Raw genomic sequence first — 20,439 nt, 5'->3', positions numbered from 1 at the left:
CCACTAACACACCCCTGTGCCTGGGAATAAATTGCACATTTGGAGTCATTTTCCTGGAAGAAAAAAAAAGCCTCTCTAAAAATACTGTTTCTTTCTCGCCTCATCCTAAGGCTAGAGCAGCCCAGCTGGGTGACAGCCAGAGCAGGACAGTGACCTGGAGCTGGGCGAGAGAAGGAGGACTTGGGGGTGGGGGGCAAGGAGACCCCCTGAGCCCGTGGAAGCTGAGCAAGCAGCTCAGCTGACTGTCATTGAGATATTTGATGTGTCTTGCATTTCATTGAGGATTTTTGAGATCCGTAGAGACCTGCGTCCAAACCTCAGCCTCCGCTTCTGGAGCCCCTGCTCCGGGCCGGGCGGGCACAGAGGGGGTGCGGTGGGAGCTGGCATCCGGGGCATCCGGGGCACCAGCCTGGGACACAAACAAGTAACGGTGGGACAGGTCTGCTCTGGGTCTGCTCTGCGTGGCCACCCCGGGCCGCAGGCTCCTCACTCCTCAGTGGATCAGGTCCGGAGGCCAAACTTCCTCCCCAGTGACCTGGGTGGGGGGTGGGGGGGTGCGATGGGGCCTGTCAGGGCCTGTCAGAGGGCAGGAGTGGGCAGGGACCAGGAGGCCTGGGGTCTCTGGGGTCAAATCCCTGGGTCGGCCACCCCCTGCCCAGTGACCTCGGGCCACCACTTTGCTGCCATGGAAGTTAGAGCAAGTGACTGTCCTGCTCCGGGGCTTGAGGGAGGTGAATAGCACCCCGCTCGGGGCCGGGCCCCCCAGTCATTCCCAGCATGGGGCACTCCAAGCCTGAGGCTGCTGGGTTGGGGGACCTTCCGCTGGGATTGGGAGATGGAAGCTGAGCCACCTCTGGAACAGGACAGCTGTGGCCTCCTGACAATCCCTGGGCCGGCCCCAGCCAAAGACATGTCTTCACCCTGGGCGCTGAGAAGCACCGGGCCGTGTCCTGGAGTTGCGGGGAAGGGGTGCGGGGTGGGGGAGCAGGGGCGGGAGCAGGCTCTTGGGGGCCACTACAGACCAAGGACAGCGTGTGCCTCCCAGGAGAAGTGAGAAGTGGGCCCCTGATTCGCCAGGCACCATCCTGGGCTCCAGCAATTTTGGGGGGGGGTGGTTACTAGTTACCCGCTGCTGCGTAACAAATGGCCCCCAACCACAGCAGCTAAAACGGCTGATGGTCTCACCCGGTTTCCGTGGGTCAGGAGTTCGGGGGCAGCTGAGCTGCGTGGGTCCGGCCCCCGGTCTCTCATGAGCCCCCCGTCCTGGCAGGTGCCGTGAGGGCTGGAGGCCCTGCGTGCCGGTGGCCGGTGCGCCCGCTTCCAGAGGAGACCCCAGCGCCTCACCACGGGGACCTCACCGCAGGGTCCTGGACGTGAGCAGGCAATCGTCGAGCCAGCGAGCTGGCCTGGAATGGCCCACTTCTCCACCACGTCCTCGCGTGTCCACGCGGCCCTAGTCCCTGGGAGAAGGCACGAGGGGGAGAGCAGCGTGTGGCGCCCGGGCATGGCCATTCAGGCTTCAGAGTGTCCCGCGGGGGAGCTAAATGACACAGTCGCTCCAGGGAAGACTGGAGGGTCCCAACGGGGCAGGGGAGACTGGAGGCAAGAATACTTAACAGCAACTCCTATTCCTGGTGTGTCCAGCCCTGTGCCAGGCGCCCAAAGATCAAATAAGATTCACAGAGGTCGCGGGGGGTGGGGGGCCGGGGTGGGCAGTGGAGCTGGGATTTGAAGCTACGCACCTACAGGTTATAAAAAGACTTAGAGGTTTTAGTTGTTTTAAAGTTTGGAGGGATCCCGGAGTGGCTCGGTGGTTTAGCCCCTCCCGTTGGCCCAGGGCGTGATCCTGGAGTCCCAGGATCGAGTCCCTCGTCGGGCTCCCTGCATGGAGCCTGCTTCTCCCTCTGCCTGTGTCTCCGCTTCTCTCTCTCTCTCTCTCTGTGTCTATCATGAATAAATAAAATCTTAAAAGAAAAGAAAAGAAAGTTTGGAGCATGAGCCAGGCATGTGGCCCCAGAAAGAGGCGCCAAGGCCTCTGGTCATATTAGCAGGGGCATGGGGCTGCCCTCACCCCGTCAGCTCCACCCACCTGACCTCATTCCATCCCCTCGAGGGCGGCCCGGCTGGGTGACCACTCCAGTGACAGTTGGCTCAGGGAGGGCATGATTTGGCAGAAGTAGCCGAGGGAGTCACAGGCAACCCCAGGGCCCATGAGCCAGATTCTCATGACCTGACCCTGCCGCCCCAAGCCAGAGTGAGGGACTAGCTCTACACCCAGGAGAAGCTGGGACGGAGGCAAGATGAGGGGAAGCTCAATCTTAGGGCAGATGCCAGACCTCTGGTCCCTGGCGGCGGGGGGGTGGGAGGTACCCCACTCTGGGGCCCTCAAGCGGGGGAAACCCAGCCCTGACCTTGGAGCCCAGAGCCCTTTGACCTCTATAATTCTTTCTTTAGGCAACAGCACCCTCGTGTGGCCACAGCTGGTAACTACATGAAGTCCCCCGTTTCCTCTCCCAAAATGTTTCCTTCTCCAGCACCTCGCCCTTCTGAAAGACAACTGCGAGCCAGGGAAAGAGAGAGACAGCTATTCCTGGAGCTACAGGGAGGTGGCAGGAGCGGGATAGCACGGATGGAGCCCTGGACTTGGGGTCAGGAAACTTCAGATAAAATCCTTACTTGGTTATTGACTCATTCACTGTATGGCTGGAATCTCAAATTCTTCATCTGTAAAATGGGCTAAGTCTATACTATGCAGCCTTTACCCCCCAAGGCTTCCATGAGGATCTAGGAATCACAAATATGAATGCCCTCTGGAAACTGTAAAGCCCCGCAACCAGGTAAAAAGGCCATTCATTACATAAACTGTGTGTTGGAGGGACTCTGGCAGAGAAACCCAAGAACATAGGTCTCCAGCTGGCGGAGGCCCAGGATACCATATCCTGGAGCAGAACCGGTCAGTGGTGAACTGCGGTGGGGAACTGGGTTGAACCCCAACCCTGTCCTGCCCCACCCCCTCGTCAGGCCCCAGTTGGTCCGATCCAGACACACTTGCCTCAGATCCCAGAGCTGCTCCCCTGAGATGGAGCAACCCCATTCCTCACAGGACTGGTGTGAGCAACTAACAGAGCTGGTTCACAGCAAAGGACTTTACGTAAGCTTCTTTACGTGAGGACAGGGGTTGTCGGCTTCCCCAAAACCCAGGCGCAAAGGTCAAACATGATCCATAGCAGCCATTCATTATACCCATGTGCCGGGCACGATGCTCAACGGTGTAATTTCACTTAATTCTCACAACCAACCTCAAGAGATGACCCGGGATAAAGGCGATGACACCTCCTGTTTGTCTGAAACACCTCCCCAGGCCTCAAAGACACGGGCTTGAACAAGAGGTGGTGGGAAGGGGGCGGCTATCACACTTCCAACCTAGCACTGTGCTTGCTGCCACTAAAAAACACCCACCAAGATAAAACATGTCACTAAATGCTAAGAATGAAAAGGAGAGGGGAAAAAACGCAGAGTACGGACCTAAGTGGTCCAGGTGGAAAGAAGAAAAGCCACACGGGAGCAAATGCCTGGGACAATACGTCTAACAGTTCCCGCTCACACTGCTCCAGGTGTTCTTCCAATCTCATGAAAGAGGAAGATGGGGGCTCGAACTCGTCATGTTGCTCACCCAAGGTCACAAAGACAGACAGGGGAAAGAAATTCAGGCCTCTCGCTTCGCACACCACCCTGCGAGGGTCCAGTAAACGGGACCATGTCATAGCCCTCACCTTCCAAGGCACGGGGACTACTACACACATACGTACTAGCACCTTCCATTCCCAGGGAGGAATTTGGTGAAAGATGAGGTGACCCCCACAGGCACAGAGAGTGCAGGGACTCCTATTTGAACTTGATTCCAGAGTTGCCCAGGCAGTGACAGATGGTGATGCCCCTCTAGTGCTCAGCTCTGGAGGGCCCATGTGGACTATCAGAAGCCTCAGGAAGGTTCTGATTTCAGCTACTGCTGCACAATCAGGTCCTGGACTCAAAACCTGAGCTCAGCTTCCTTTTCCCTGGCGACAGTCCCTTACCTTTGAGAGGGAGATGATGCCAAGTTCTTTCTGCGACCGGCCCAGGGCTCCACCTGCAGACATTAGGTAGTACAGGCTCCTAATGTAGGCATCCTTGGCCAAGCTGTCCCGTAGCTGCCAATACCAACCAGTCTTAATGGCGTAAAGGTGGTGAAAGGAGGATGAGCATCCTCAGGCACAGGTGGCAGGCCCACCTCTGTGAGCAAGAGCCTCCGGTAACCACAAGAGGGAAGGGGTCCCCAGTCTGAGGGGGATGAGCCAGATGAGCAAGCTAGGCTCCTGGGCCAGCCTCCGTGAGTGAACATGGATGTGCCAGAGGAGGAAAGGGAAGGGGCCTCGAGAAGGGGAGGCTAAAACAGACCAGACGGCCAGAGAGGCCTTAGCTGCCGCCCACCTCAAAAAGTTAGCGGCCCACTGGATTCGAATCTAGACCCCAGGCTCATGATGTGGAAAAGGCCAGAAAGAGTGAATGAAGAGCATCGTAACTGGGTCCCACCGCAGGGCACCAGCTTTTCCAGGATGTTCCCTGTGACTGATAGTCAGGCTCTGGGCCCAGGGAGGCGGATACCCTGATTTTTCAATAGAAGTTGGAAATCTGGACGAACGATCTTGCTTTTGAAAGCACTAGGCAGGCTAAATCCAACGTCTTTGAGTCAAAATGGACTCCAGAGTTATGGGTCTGCCACACTGGCCATATTCCAATTGCATCCCCACCCTCCTATAAACAGAAACCCCAGCAAGCAGGAAAAAGGGTACAAAGAAGAAAAGGGCTACACTGGAGCGCTAATATTCAGGGGGAGGGGGAGTGAAAATAGAGGCACAGACTCAGATTCCAAAGTTCTGTATTTTTCAAAATAAAGATCACACATTGTTTAGAGACAATCTACACAAGAGTTACAAAAAATAGTTGCCCAGGCATAAGCATACACAGGTTTGTTAATTATACACATATGGTTACAAGTGTGCTTGCAAAAAAGTTCATTGGAAATATACACAAGGCTCTGGAAATGTACACCGTGTAGTGTTACAATTCTATATTCAAACAAGGAAAATTGACAGTATGTTACATTCACTTACAAGTAGACAAAATGCAAAATACAGTTCATCTTCTGTACAAAAAGGAAGGGCAATTCACACTTTACAAGGTGAGAGGGGCTCTGATTGTAAGGAAAGCTAGGGCGGGGCTGAACTTTGCACGTCCTTATGACTGTCACAAAATAAGCAAAACATTACTTTTTTAGGATTAAAAAAAAAAAACACTAGTGTGAACTGAATCATCTTGAATAACATTTAGAAAGGATCTTGCTACTGTGGGACTAGGTGACAAATAAAACCAAGCTATTTTTTTCCTTTTTAAACATTTAACTAGGCTGTATAAAGAACATTTATTCCTTCAAAAGAAAAAAAATTTACTTCTGGTTGAAATTACAATTTACAATATACAACACTATATGCTACGACCATAAAAGGTGTGAATATACACTGAATGCACAGGGCTGGCTAATTCTCTTTTCTTACCAAAAAACGTGTTTATGTTGATTCAAACTTCTCCACATTTACATTACAGGTATACAAATGTACAATTGTACAATCAAAAGTATGTTCGACTACTAGGGTACATTATAGATACAGATTAGACATCAAAACAAGAAAATACTACAAATTTGTATATATGCAAAGTCTACACCAAGTATACACTATATATTTATAGAAGCAAGACCAAAAGCAGAGTTGGATTTTTTTTTCTCATGCTAAATAATCAGATTTTGCCTTTCAATGTTAACAGAAAAAAATCCAGTAGGCAGTAAACAAATACACCCGCCCGGCCTTGAAAGACATCCTAGGAGCTCACATCTCCTCCTCACAAAACAGACTACACATCTTCTTCAGCATAATATATTGTCTCCAAAAAAGGCAATTTTTCGAAGTTTCATAAACTTAATGTCATAAACTGAAGCTTTAGCAACTCTAAAACAATTTTCATTATATATATATATATGTATATATATATATGTTTTATAAACAGTGTTAAATGCCAGTTTGGGGTCATTTAACAAAATTCAAATTTCTCAGGTTTTTTTGTTTGTTTTTGTTTTTTACTAAAATGAGGAGGTGGGGAAGAGCTATTTGCAAAACTTGCCAGCAAGGCAAAATGGGTTAAAAACCTTTTTTTTTCTTTTTTTTTAAACTTTTTTTGTTAAACCAACCACCCTGAAAGTTTCCACACGTGTGTAATATAGATACAACATTGAACAAAATATGTGGCCTCCCATGTACATTGGTTACCTATGTACAAGTATCCTATACACCAGTAAAACAACAGGGCAATTAGTCAATTAAAAAAAATAATTAGTACATGTTATGCGTAATAAAATTAAACAAATTTACAAAGGCTTTTCCACTTGTGGATTTGATTCCTTTTTTTGGAGGAGCAGGTAATCCTGGAGCAACCATTTACCCATTTCATCTTCTATACTAGAACATTTCTGGTTGCTGGTTGGATTTGCCAGTGGGCCAGTGAGGTCAGTGGGAATGAGGGGACAGGGTGACACTACCTCAGATAATACCATTAGGGGGGCCACAGATGGGCCCTAAGTCAACGCCATTCTTCATGTAGTATTTCTCCAGCTTGGCCAAAATGTGCTTGCCATAGGTGTATTTGCGGAGAGTCGCGATGTGGGGCCGGATCTGGGGAGGAAGCACAGCTGGCGTTACTCTGGCCTGCAAACCACTTGTGGGCTCCTGCTATGCTCCCAGGCACCGAACTGTGCATGTGAGTTCATGAGGCAACATCTTCCCCTGGTTCTGTCAAAGCACCACAACTCTAGTACTACAGGGACCCATCTGAGCAGGCGAGGGAGGAGCTCCTGAGTACTGACCGGGGACATGAGGGCTCTGGAGGCAGCTGGCCACAGACTACTTCCAGGTCAGAATCCAGAACACATGCATCCTGACAACCACACCACTGCTGCAGGGCACCCTCTGAGGCCTGCTTCCAGCCCCTCTGGCCCCACTCAAGGCACCTGGCTCTCTTTAGCAGCAGGGGGTGGTGTGTGTTCTCTTCTGGGCAACATGAACCCTGAGTATACCACCTGACACAGAGGATCCCAGAAAACTACTAATGACAACTATAAACATGACTAGTGTGGGCCAGGCACTGATCATTTAAGCCTCATACGACAGGTGTTAATTGTCCCCATTTTATTGATGAAACCCAAAGGTACATTGCTTAAGTGGCACATCCCAGGCCAGATGGCTAATAAGGCACAGGTGTCTGGCCCTGCAACAGTGATTGTTCTGCCCACGGTGCCAGTCTGGCCCCTCACCGTAGCCAGCCTTCCTCTGCCGGGAGCTCATGGAGTTTTCTATGTGCCCTGGTTACAGCGTGGAGCACGCCACCTTTACAATCACTGGCTTAGCCACCGACAGTTCCACAAACAGTGAAGGACCACCCTTTACCAGCCTGCTACTCCATCCTGATGTGCACTTGCACACTCAAACACACTGGACACCTACACCAGGGTAGATGGACACTCTCCACATTGATAGCTGCATGCAGGCCACCATTTCTGTCTGGTTGGCCAGGTCGTCAAAGCAAGGAAGTGTCGAGTAGCTCCAGACACCATTTGCTGTGCCACAGGACATGGACCACAGCAGCTACTGCGTTCTCACCTTCAAGCCCATGTGGGGAACCATTAACAGCCCTGGGTCCAATTCTGAGCTGTGTGACCCAGAGCACTCGCCTCACTGCCTCTGTAAAAAGAGCATGAGATACTGCTACACTTTCATTTGGGCTGTAGTGATAACTATAGACATGGCTGTTTTTCTGACAGTAGGACAAGAGCTTCAGGACCTCCTTGCTTTTTGGTGGCTCTCCTTTTAGAAACATTAATGACATTCACATTCAATTCTTTCATCTCTCTGTCCCCGGGACTGGTTGGCTGCTAAGTCCGGCCACATAACTTTTATCCTTCTCCTTTCCAAGAAACTAACGACTCTTGTGCACATATGTGTACACTGTGGTTGACCATTTTTTACTTGATTTGGTAGGAGGTGGAAAGTAATCAACCTGCTCCACTGTCACCTCTTGTTAAAAAAGGACACTCCCTAGCGGCGAAACCTAGAAAACTCTTTAGTTTTCTGGATCCATGGGACTCTTCTTCTTTTAACTCCCTCCATCAGCCAACTTACCAACCCCCATTCTGTCTACTTGTCTTCAACCCCAAAGCCGTCACACCTCTTGGCTTTACCATCCAGCCTCCTCACTGCTTCCTCTCCTCTAAATTACTCACCAGCCAGGACAATTATGTGCACCACAGGCCTGCCCTACTGTACATACTTTACTTCTTCAAACACACAGTCTTGTCTCCTGCTTCCAAGCCTTTGTATACGAGGTCCCCTCTGCCTGGAGAGGTTCAGAGCTTTATTCAAATGTTACTCTCGGGATCCCTGAGTGGCGCAGCGGTTTGGCGCCTGCCTTTGGCCCAGGGCGCAATCCTGGAGACCCGGGATCAAATCCCACGTCGGGCTCCCGGTGCATGGAGCCTGCTTCTCCCTCTGCCTGTGTCTCTGCCTCTATCTCTCTGTGACTATCATAAATAAATAAAAATTAAAAAAAAAAAAAAATTTCAAATGTCACTCTCTTGGGGAGCCTTCTCTGTATCCCCACATCAGAAGAGTCCCTGACACATTTTCACACGGTCCTCCCCAATATTTCCTCAATATCACTGCCACGATCTATACACAGTACTGTCATATTCACAAGTACCAGCGCCCTGCTGATAGGAGGGCTTATCTAAGTACACACACCAGTATCTGTCAAGTGAATGAATGAATGAATGAATGAATGAATGGACATACTTAAAACTTCTGTATGTTTCCAAGATGGTTGCTGCGTGATGCGCATATCCAGAAGCCTGACAGCCAGAAGGCCTCTGGGCCTCTGGACTCCCCCAGCCTACAGTCGCCATTGCCAACACCACTGAGGTGCTTCACTGTGTCAGGCTGTGTTTTGAACTGGAGACGGCGGGTACCTTGTCTGGCTCAGAACTTTTTGAGTCCATAACAAAGATTCTCATTACCGAACTTTGTTCTCAGTGAGGGCAAGTGGCTCATCATTGCCAGACAGTGGCCAACACCTCCACTGAGAAGGGCAGGGTGAGTCCAGAGCCCAAAGGCCGAGGGTTCAGGTTAGAGGCATGAACACAGCTGCAGCATGCCTGCCTGCGGGTGTGTTTTGCCTCCCAAGCCATGGGGGCTATATGGGGCTGGCTGGACCAACTCTGCAACTGTTCCAGAACCCAGCGGCTGCTTCAGGTGCTTTCAGCTCAGCACCCTGACCCCACCCCCCACTCCACCCCACCCCCACCGCCAACACCTAACAGTTCAGACTTCTGTCCCTTTTCTCTTTACTCCTCCTCAGCCTGGACTTTCCCTCCCTCGAAGCCTCGTGCACGTGTGCTCATGTGCTCACCACCGCTCTTCCCCATACTGTGCTCTGGGCTGGGACCAGGCTCCATCATTTCTGTGCTGATGCCTGGCACAAAGTGGGCACCGGGTGGATATATCAGTGAAAGGTGGTGGAGTAAATAAGAGGAAAGAGTGAGAAAAGGAAACAAGGGAAGCAGGCTGATCTGTTGGACTGAAAAGCTGGTCTCCTAGGAGCAGAGGAGTAGAAGCATACCCTGAGGATCACAGAGGGAAATCCCTCACAAAAATGGAGTTTAAGACTCTTTTGCACCAGTGAGCTACTGAAACATGGAGACAATGGTCACTCTAGATAAAAGGAAACAGGAGTACAGTATGAGACACTGTCCAGTGACAAACTACAAAAAGAAGATGTCTACCTTCATTTGCCTTTTAGAAATGTTAAGAACGTCAGGCCTCAAACTCTAAGTGATATCTGCCCACCCTGGCCAGCCCACCTTATGCATGACGATCTTGCGCTGGGCTGGCTCCGCCACATCGATCATCTTCTGGACCACGTAGTTGGCATACTGGTCCTTCATCATGGTGTATAAGGCACTGTGGGGACCGTCATTCATGGTGCATACCTCGTCGATAAGCACAGCACGCTCTGTGCGGGACGCATGAGTGACACACTTCTCCACAACGTTGCTGTAATGAGACAAATTCAGGGACAACTCTTAGAACAAAGACCTTGGTTGGTAGGCTGTGCTTGCCTGGCTTCTGCCCTGACCTCACAGTCAGAAGTGAAAGAGAGCTGGACACTTTTGGAAGATCGATTCACCAACTACCTGGCTCTATGAGAGTCTCCCTTTGCCACCCATGGCTGCCAATGTGAGCCATGGCTGAGACCAGGTCTTGGGAGAATGCCAGGACCAACCCTCTCACAGGTGAGGGGAACAAGCCCAGGTAAGTGAAGGGACTCACATACAAGGCTCACATGACTGCTTCAAAGCTGCACTTGTTAACAATTATAATTTCAACACAACCAAAACCCATGAATTCTCTCCTTTCTGAGTGTACTGATGTCAAGAACAAATCTTCCTTATGTCTCTATGTCTAGTGTCAACCACAGACCATGGCAACTAAGAGAGAAGGCCCTGCAGACTTAGTCAAGGACGGCATAAGTGGGAACCATAGCACTCATCCAACAGCCTCATGCTGCCTCTTCAGAGTCTAAGAACGACCCTATCAGTTTGCCGGCATTTCTAAACATTTCACAAACACATCGTCTTGGGAAAGGAAAACAGGAATGTGCCTACACTAAATCTAGAGGGGCCAGAGAGAGTGATTAAATTACACACAGATGTGTGAATGGGTACTTACCATTGAGGCCTGACTGATCTCATTAATGTTTGTTTTTAAAAACCAACACTACTATGCATCTGTGGCTCTCTGGGTATGAGGAAGTTGTGTGATGTCAAAGAACAATAGGTATTATTCATATTTGTACTGCTGGAGCCAATACATGGCAAAGAGGACATTTGGTGGGTCAGTGTGCAACTGAAGGTTTTGCAGAGAGTTCATGGTTAGGGGAAGAGCTGCTCTGGATCACAGAATACTAACACTGAAAAGCAACTTAAAAGAGTCCAGATCTAGTTAATGCAGGAAGCTCTTCTGTGACAGTCCTGAAAGATGGCCACTTAGTCTCTGCTTGGGAATTTCTCATAAGCTGGAAGTAATAACTTTCTAGGGCAACCTACCACATGGGTGAATGGCTCTATAAAGCCCTCTTTACATACTGAAGCAAATGTGCTCTCCCCTAAAATATCACTTATTTGTCTTAATTTTGCCTTCAGAGACTGAAAAAGGAGATGTATACCTACTTCCAAAGTCCCTTAAGGCAGGGGGACTCGGTCTTACTCCTTCGAGGGGCCAGCCCTCTGGATATCTGAATAGTCCAGTAACTATCACCAGAAAAATTCCCCATTCCACAAGTCCTTACACCATAAGGGGGTGCTGTCCCATGGAGTTTTCAGTGGTATCTCATTTTGCACACTGAGTTTATATATATGCTTTTATTTAGAAAACAAAATTCCAAGGGCACCTGGGTGGCTCTTGGTTTTGGCTCAGGCTGTGATCTTGGGGTCATGGGATCAGGCCTTGTACTCAACTCAAAGTCTGCTTGGGATTCTCTCTATCCCTTTGCCCCTCCCCATCCCTATGCATGCACACTTTCTCTTTCTCTCAAATAAAATCTTTAAAAAGAAAAAGGAAACAAAATTCTCAAGCTAAAATGTCAAGAACTCCCATCCTATTCGTCTTTTCTTCAACCTTTCTTAAAATACACAATGCCTGTCAAGTCTAGTGAGCTAACCAATCAAGTCTAATTAAGACAACAGCCTCTCCCTCTGCCACATCATCACAGAAAATTTTTTTTTTACCCACCTTCCTTCTACAGCACTATGCAACTACTATACAGTACTACTCTAGTGTGATCTCAAAGTATGGCACTCTGGAAGTGAATCTCCTAATAGCCATTGGCTTCTCCCTTAACAAAAAAAAGGGAGTTAAGATTACTAATCCCATTCAGAGAGCTTTACAAAGCCTGTCATGATCTCCAAATATTCTGGCAAAGGACTCATCACTTTTCAGGACTACTTGGTTGGACTGTATCTTCATCCATTTCAGGCCTGCTTCCCCCCACAAATTGGTCAGGATTAAAAGAGGAATTCCTACTAAACTGGATTGGGGACAGGACACTCATTCTTCTGGGTACAGGACTCAATCCTCAACACTGACCTGTCTTCCAAGAAAGCAAGCAGGTAAATCAGCTACACCATGGGATCCCACTTGGCCAAAGACTTCCACCTTAACACATGATCGATAGTGTTGCAGTCTTTAAAGTTTATTCTAGGCATTCTGAAACTATAGTTCCCAGCCCATTTGTGGGTGGTGAGATCAATTTAGTGATTTGTGACCAGCTTTCTCTTTTAAAAAAAAAAAAAAAATGGAACAGTAAGTATCACAATTAATCATGGACAATGCCGTTTCATTTATACGTGTATGCATGCGTGTGCCTGTGCATGCAAAGTCAATGACAGTTTTACTTTGGGGGGTGGGGTCACCATTAAAACTGTTAGAAAGTTACTATTTTATTGTTTTATTTCTATTGATCTATTTCCAAGTGTATCAGCTCTTCTGTTATCTCTAATCGGCTGTTGCTATGGCCACACAGTGAATTCTACTTCAGAGGATTTATTTTTCTATTCTAAAATTTCCATTTTGTTCATTTTATAATAAAACTAATTCTCTACTAACTTATCTTTTCATTCATTAGGATAATATCTTCCTTTACATCTCTGATTGTAATTAAAATAGGGGCTTTATAAACCTTCTCTGCTAATGCCATTATCTGGGTGGTCTGGAACTAGCTGGACTTTTTTCTTTCTTGTTCTGTTTTTTCTTGACTATAGGCCATATCACATCTTCCTGCTTTTTAGACATAATAAATGACACACACAGTAGAGCGTGAGTTTTATTACATTCCCCCAAAGATATTACTTCCCCAACTCCTTCATTTAGTGCAGATGACTTGGCTGAACTCAAACTGTAAGCTTCTCCCATATGAGAGGACTCATTTCTCTCACCCTCAGCTGGGCCGCCTCAAATTCTTCCCATGCAAACATGGTTTAAGAGCCAAGCAGGCATTTGGGAAGTTTACATGTGGGCCTCTCCTTCCCTGGTTCTCTTCCTTTCCAGGATTTCTACCATCACTCTGTCACTCCCACTGCCATGGTTGTCCCTAACTGCCTTCTGGAAACACTGGAAATATTTTTTATCCATCCGAACTTTAGAAGCCCAGCATGGAACAGAATGGGAACTGCCTACAGGCAAAAAGCCAATTAAAACTCGGAAATTTCCTGATTACAGTCAACAATACTATATTATAAAAAGTTAAGACACTAGATCTTAGGTGTTCTAAGACAAACAAGAAATGGTAATTATAGAAGATGATAAGAGTATTTAGCTAACACTACTGTAGTAATCATATTGCAATATATAAAACCAAAATGTTACACACCTCAAACTTACACAATGGTATTTGTCAATTATATCTCGACACAATACAAAAAGAAAAATCAAAAGGGATGGAGGAGGGTGAGAAGGGAAGAGTCCCCCAGTCAGTGCAATTACCCCTTCCAAGTATCAACAAGTCTTCCCCCCTCCTCCAACCCCTTCTGGTATCTACCTATTCCTGGCCACTCTCTAGTAGCTTAATGCCTTCAGGAAGGTTTTCGGCATTTTGTCCACAATTTTTAGTTGTTATCTGTGTGAGGATTAGGCCCAAAATAGCTACTCGTTCATTACCAGATTGCAAGTCTGTTGTAATATTAATACTTACACCCGAGAGTGAGACAGTAAATACACTAGAAAAGAAAGAAAAAAGTAAACAGAGGACAGTGACCCAAGGAAGAGTTCTAAGAGATTTTGCCCCGACTTCCCTAGTCCTGCCAAATGTCAAAAAAAGGCAAGACAAGGTCACAGAGATCCTGATATAGTCAGGCTGCTGAGACACTGGACCTATGATATGAGGGTTTTTATTTCTTTTCTCTCTTTTCCATGCTGCAACGTTACAAAATTTCAAAACTTAAGAGATGAACAATTTAAAAATATCAAGGTAGTCATGCCTGCTTTGTAATCTATCCGAAAAACCAGAGATATTCCCAATATCCCCCAAATAGTCCCCACAATGCAAATTACTATATTGTATGCTGTAGGGTACACACATCCCACTTAGAAAGGCCATATTGCTAATGCCTTGGAAAGACCATCAATTTCTTCTCCAACCATTGCTAATCATAAGTCACCAAAAACATCTTTCACAATCTGGGATAACTGGTTCATTTTATTCTTGACCTAGCACAATATGAAGACTAGAAAAGAGACTCCAAGAAATATTACTATATACGTAGATATGGCACACTATCTCTTACTTTTGGCACTGGAGTGGAAACTGAGTAAAGAACATTTCACAATTCCGAACAAGTAAGTTGTGTCCAGTTCACCAAAGTACAAGATTTAAGTTCTTTAGCAACAACATACTTCCCAGATTACAAAGTGGAGTGAGGAGGCATTTAAGGGACCTGCCTTGTTAGATACTTTATAGTAGAACCATTTGACTTTTTAAGCTGTGTATACTTTGAGAAAAATAAACATTTAAAAAAAGAGGAGAATGAAAACTCATTCTTTCTCTCAAGACCTGAAATACTATTTTATCGTCTCTTCTGGAAAATGGGAGTCCACGTGATTGAAGGCACACACCTTGCAAATTTGTGCTGACTCAATACAAGCACATTGCCTCGGATTTCTGCTACAATTTTACTTTTGTCCTCAGGACGGCCATGCTCCAATACGTGCTGAATCACATAATTTCCATACTGATCCTGTTTGAGAAACAACAGAAATAAACTTTATGTAAAAATGAGTTCTGTGGATTATCTAAATCTTATATCTAATCAAAACCTACCTACCTTCCTAGTACACCATGACAGCTTACCTGAATACTAATGAATACCTAGGAATTTTAAAAACAGATAGGGAGTGACAATTTTTTCCCTTATCATTACAAAAGAGGAACATATTACCAGATGATGGAACATTTCTGTACATATTTATGCCCAAAGGTTCCTAGTTGGTTTCTTCATAAACTATTAGACACAATAGAGTAGGCCCTCCTCTCGCTTTAAAAAAAAAAGAAAAAAAAAAAAAGAAAAGAAACAGGAAATAGGTACAAATAAAGAGCTATTCTTCTCTCAAACAGAAATGTAATCTCTAAGAAAAATGTGAAACAATGTTTATGTCCAACAAAACAGACAATACATTAAATAACATCACAAGCATTCAATAGATACACTAAGTCATCTAAAGTTAAAGGTACTTTGAGAGAGGGATGTCTATGTGGCTCAGTGTTGAGCATCAGCCTTTGGCTCAGGACATGAGATCCTGGGTCCTGGGACTGAGTCCGACATCGGGGTCCCTGCAGGAAGTCTGCTTCTCTCTCTGCCTCTCTTTCTCATGAATAAATAAACAAATCTTTAAAAAAAAAAAAAAAAAAAAAAGGGTACTTTGAGAGAATACATGTGTATAAAGAGGCAAAAATATTTATTTGTAAGATTGAAAAAATTAAGAATGTTCAAATAATACTATTAAACACAAGTGCAAAGGCCAAATGTGTTTGCTTCTGGATGACAGGATTATGGATGATTTCTTTTGTTGCTAATTTCTGCACTTCCAATATTTTTCTCCAATGAGATTTAATACATTTATAACCTCACATCTTCCACTAAAACATACAATAAATTCTAACAAAAATGCTGCTTCAGTACAATAATACTACATGTAGAAAGTGTTCTAGTGGTTACTGTGATGTTGGAAGAAATTTTTAGAGGCAGAAGCAAAAGAAAGTATTAGCTAAAAAGATGTCAACCTTACCCACTTAGTTCATCTGAAATGATGAAGTTAAGACCCAGAGATAAAATGGCCTACACCTAAGGTGACACCACTAGCCAGTCAACAAAAAGCTGGCAAGCAGTGCTCTTCACTCCAAGGCCCCAGGCTCTCTTCATCACCCGTATTAATAAAGCACAAACCAGGATGATAAACAAAAACTTGCCCCAAAGCTTCAATGGGCATTTTAAACACATTAGTATTAACTCTTCTGGAACGGATGGATACCTGTGCTGAGAAAACACACAAGCTCTGGGCCTGCATGAGCCCACAGGTGTTTGCAGTTACTCTACTAGCAACTCCACTACCTGTACAAGTTGCTCTGTGTGCTGGTGAAGCTCCTCTAAAATAGGGAGTGTCTGGTCAGGGAGACAGTGCTCCAGGATCCTCTGAATCACTCGGCAGCCATAAGGATGCGTGGACAAAGCAAATACCTAGGGCAGATGAACACAAATAACAAAGCCAAAAATGACAGTTGTCACTTTCAATGCCTTGGTGTTGTTCATATACATTGTTCCATTAAATCTTCCCAAAGACTCAGAGAGCAAGAGTGAGAGAGAGTGAGGATTATTCTCAGCATATGGAAGAGAAAACTGAAGCTCCCAGGAAGTTTCTACAGTGTCCTTCCAGTCATACAGATAGTTACTGACAAAGCCAGGATATTATGTCTTAGTCTGACTCAAAAGCCCAAATTTTAAATATGGCACATTTGAGTTCGTTCTACAAATATTAAGAAGTGTATGTATGCATGTGTGTAAACCCTTTCATGACTATCCTAGGAATGCACCGATGTACAAAAACTCAGAGGTGAAAAGGACTTTTCCATGAAGCCTAGAATGAACACAGAATTAGTCAAGGTCATAAAAAACCATTGTTAAGAGGCCACAGTGTCCAAGGACAGTGTTAAAAACAGAAAAACAAAGGGTTAGGATCAAAAGTTTTCACCTAACCACATTGCAGTCTGCTAAATTTAATTAGGGTGGTTTCCAGCAATAAGAAAAGGTTCCTCGTTTGTTGAGTCTGGAAGATAAGCACATGGGCTTCTGCTCTGGGCCACTCAATCCCAATTCTGGCCTTCCTAGGAAGTATGATATGGAGCAACCTGCACCTCAAGTCTGTTATCAAGAATAATCATAGGGGGTGCCTGGGTGGCTCATCTGGTTGCACATCTGACTCTTGGTTTTGGCTCAGGTCTGGGTCTGCTTGAAGATTCTCTCTGGCCCTCCCCTGTGTGCTCACTCAAGCGTGCTCTCTCTCAAATAAATAAATAAATCTTAACCAAAAAAAAGGGGGGGGGGGAATCACAGGAATAATAGTAACAGCAGCCCACACTAGATGTTAACCAAGTGTCAGCACACTAAGTGCTTTCTTTTTTTTTTTTTTACACTAAGTGCTTTCTATATGGTTTTTAATATGTAGTTGTGTAACTGTGTACTTCCACAGTATAAAGTATGGTTCTGCTCAATTTTATAAAAATGCTAAAAACTCACAGTCTGTAACTAATTAACTTATTTCACTCAACATTATTATGTTTCAAGTATTCACTTCTGGGATGCCTGGATGGCTCAGCAGTTGAGTGTCTGCTTTCAGCTCAGGGCATGATCCTGGGTCCAGGGATCAAGTCCCGCATCGGGCTCCTTGCAGGGAGCCTGCTTCTCCCTCTGCCTATGTCTCTGCCTCTCTCATGAATAAATAAATAAAATCTTTAAAAATAAAACAAAACAAAAACATTTACTTCTACCATGGAGCTTCTGCTGGGCAAGTGCTTGAGCCTATTACTTTAATTTCTGTCTAACCCTCTGATGAAAGATATCTAGATTATTTAGTCTTTCTTAGGAGAATAAGACTGCTTTCAACATATCTAAATAGTCTCCTAGTATCCACATGTAGGTCGTCCATCAGGTACACACCTAGGCTAGGAATGCCAGGTCACAGGAAATATAAATGTTGAACTTTGAAAGTGGATGCAGAATGATTTTTCAAACAGTTGTGCTAATATCTCTTCCCACCACCAGTGATCAGATCCCACATTCCTGCCAGGGCACAGCAACCAGTGGGTGAACAGTGATCTATCATATGTGCCCTTATTTTCCATCTTCCTGATTACTGACAGAATTATTCTTTTGTATGTCTCCTGCCAATTGGTGCGTCTTTTGTCTGTTAGTGCTTATGATCCATTTTAGCACTAATTTATACTATACTCTTTGATTACAGGAATTATTTACCTATTTGTTATTAATTCTTTAGTAGCAGTTTTGTCTTAAAGATATTCTCTCCCTTTTTGGTGGTGTAGTCCTTTTACTTTCCTTGTTATCTATTTTGATAAATGTAAGATTTTAACTTTAAAGTAAACAGATCAACTCTTTTCTCATTAATTCAGAAAACCCAAACTACCCTCTAGGTTAACACCTGCAATCTCCTTACCACTGTTAAAAATTGAGCAAACCCCAAAACCTAAACAACTCTAAAATCCCCTTTCAATCTAGGCTTAGCAGTACACATGACCACACCTGAAAATCTACTTAGTATTTATCACTTTTTCCCTTTTAAAAACAAAAAAGAAACAATTTCAAAGACCCAAGAAGGTGTGTATTTTATTCTCTGTTCCATGTTGCTTAGGAGGGTGTGGGGACAATGTTTGGGGAAAGAGAAGTTAATGACAATAGCCAATTACGAGGCAATTCTGGAAAAATCATGGTATAAGAAAATATCAGCTCTGCTTGGAAGCTGGTGCTAAGAGCATAGGGGCTCTTATGACATCCAAGTAAACAGAAGAAACTAGAAGTTATCTCTAATAGGTGTGGTCACTTGGGGGACACCCCACAAATGCTACCCTATTCTCTCCTCACAGTGGAAAACACCCAAAAGCTTGTTTCCTTTGTTTCTTTCTTAATTCACTTACCTGCCCCTTAAACGCATCAATAATAAACTGCAAAGACTGGGGCTGCACACATTCGATGCACTTCTGAACCACGTGATTACCATTCTGGTCTTTCACACACTTCAGGACGTGGCCGTCTAGCTCCCGAACCATCTCATTCTATTAGGAGGCAAGGAAAGAAAGCACCACCAGAATCACAGCAAGCCAAACACCTGGACAGTCAACAGTCTCCTTACCAAACACAAAGCACTAGGCAGGGAATCTATGATAATGAAGTGCAACCACCCAGCTGTGGCACTGTGACAACACAGCAGAGCCAAATGAGGAGGACTGCAGTGTTTCCATGTATCAGCAAATTTCCTGTAACAGTAATTTGTCTTTAAAAAAAAGTTCTCTAACTTACAAAAGACCTCGGAGACTTTAAAAATGGTGACATCTATAGAAAGGAACCTGTATAAAGTATACTGTACTAGAGAATTTCCAATTATAATTTATCATGTTCTTAACACAACAATTCTATAAGGTAAGTGTTAATAAGAAGAGTCAATCTACAGCTTACGGTGTAGGCTACGTGTATCTCTAAGTGCTTAACCTATAAGGACTCAATGAATCCTCATTAACAATCCTATACACAGGATACTATTATTATAGATGAGAAAAACTAGGTAGAGACAAAGTATTTGAGTTATTAAAATCATAGACCTACACTGCCCAAGATTCAAACCCAAGTAATCTGGTCCCTGCATGGTAAAACAGTGTGGGTCAGTGAAGCACTTGTCAGTCAGCTATATATGATCCTGAACATACTCTCCACCCACATATGAGGGAGGTGACTGAGAGAGAGGGAGGTTAAGGAACCAAGGGGGTCAAGAATATAGAGAGCGACTAACCCAGAATTCTAACTCAGGTCTGTAACTCCAATGTGATCTTTCGACCAGGCCAGCAACAACAAGCACGGCAGGAACAGTACTCTCAGGAAATACAGAAGACCAGGTGTGGAATTGTGCGAGTGTGTAAGAAAAACTGGGAATACTGGAAAAGACCAGACACTGGAGTTGTGAGAGTGTGTGACTGAGCATGTGAGCAAGTATGTGTATGTAAGAAATGAGTGGAGATGACAAGGGTATAGAAAAAGAGATATTAAGAGTTTCACTGATTCCTTTCTTAACACCTAATACCTGCACTATGACTGGGCCCTGGCACCTGCTGCCCAATCTCCTTGCTGTATCCAGTCTCTATCTGATTTTCTGTGCTGAGTATGTATTTACAGCAGAAACTACAAGCCAGTCCACAAAGGTGACATTTATGAAAACAATGTCTGGGATGTGAAATATGTCAAAGCAATTAAGAGATTATCCCATTAAAGGAATTCAAGATTACAATGCCAGGGACTTTAAAAAAAAAAAAAAAAAACAATGCCAGGGGCTAAACAAGCCAAAGGCAACAGAGTCAGGAAAGTTTCCTAAATCAATTAATCAAATGTCAAAAAAAAAAAAAACAAAACAAAAAAAAACTAAACAAAAAACGAAGCACATTTACTCTGGAAATATAATTATGGAAATCATA

General features: G+C 45.1%; 1 protein-coding gene and 1 non-coding gene across 51 annotated transcripts in view; both read right to left on the bottom strand.

Moving 5' to 3' along the window:
• Positions 1–6,150: 6,150 nt before the first annotated feature.
• PUM1 (pumilio RNA binding family member 1) overlaps positions 6,151–20,439 on the bottom strand; it is a 133,089-nt gene continuing 118,800 nt past the window's right edge. For all 50 annotated transcript variants that reach the window (XM_072750462.1, XM_072750447.1, XM_026014563.2 and 47 more), the window contains 5 exons: positions 18,895–19,032; positions 16,301–16,426; positions 14,808–14,929; positions 10,001–10,193; positions 6,151–6,764 (listed from right to left, as the gene is read on the bottom strand). In XM_072750462.1, the coding sequence (XP_072606563.1) occupies positions 6,633–6,764; positions 10,001–10,193; positions 14,808–14,929; positions 16,301–16,426; positions 18,895–19,032 (711 nt within the window). In that variant the 3' untranslated portion in view covers positions 6,151–6,632. The remainder of the gene's footprint in view (positions 6,765–10,000; positions 10,194–14,807; positions 14,930–16,300; positions 16,427–18,894; positions 19,033–20,439) is intronic.
• Positions 9,114–9,201, bottom strand: LOC112931837 (small nucleolar RNA SNORD103/SNORD85). Its single transcript, XR_003237379.1, has one exon. It is a non-coding gene; the product is annotated as a small nucleolar RNA SNORD103/SNORD85 (small nucleolar RNA).

Source organism: Vulpes vulpes, chromosome 2 (assembly GCF_048418805.1).
Source record: "Vulpes vulpes isolate BD-2025 chromosome 2, VulVul3, whole genome shotgun sequence".
Taxonomy (NCBI): Eukaryota; Metazoa; Chordata; class Mammalia; order Carnivora; family Canidae; genus Vulpes; species Vulpes vulpes.
The sequence above is the reverse complement of the archived record's forward strand: the minus strand, read 5'-3'. Positions and strand labels throughout refer to the sequence as shown.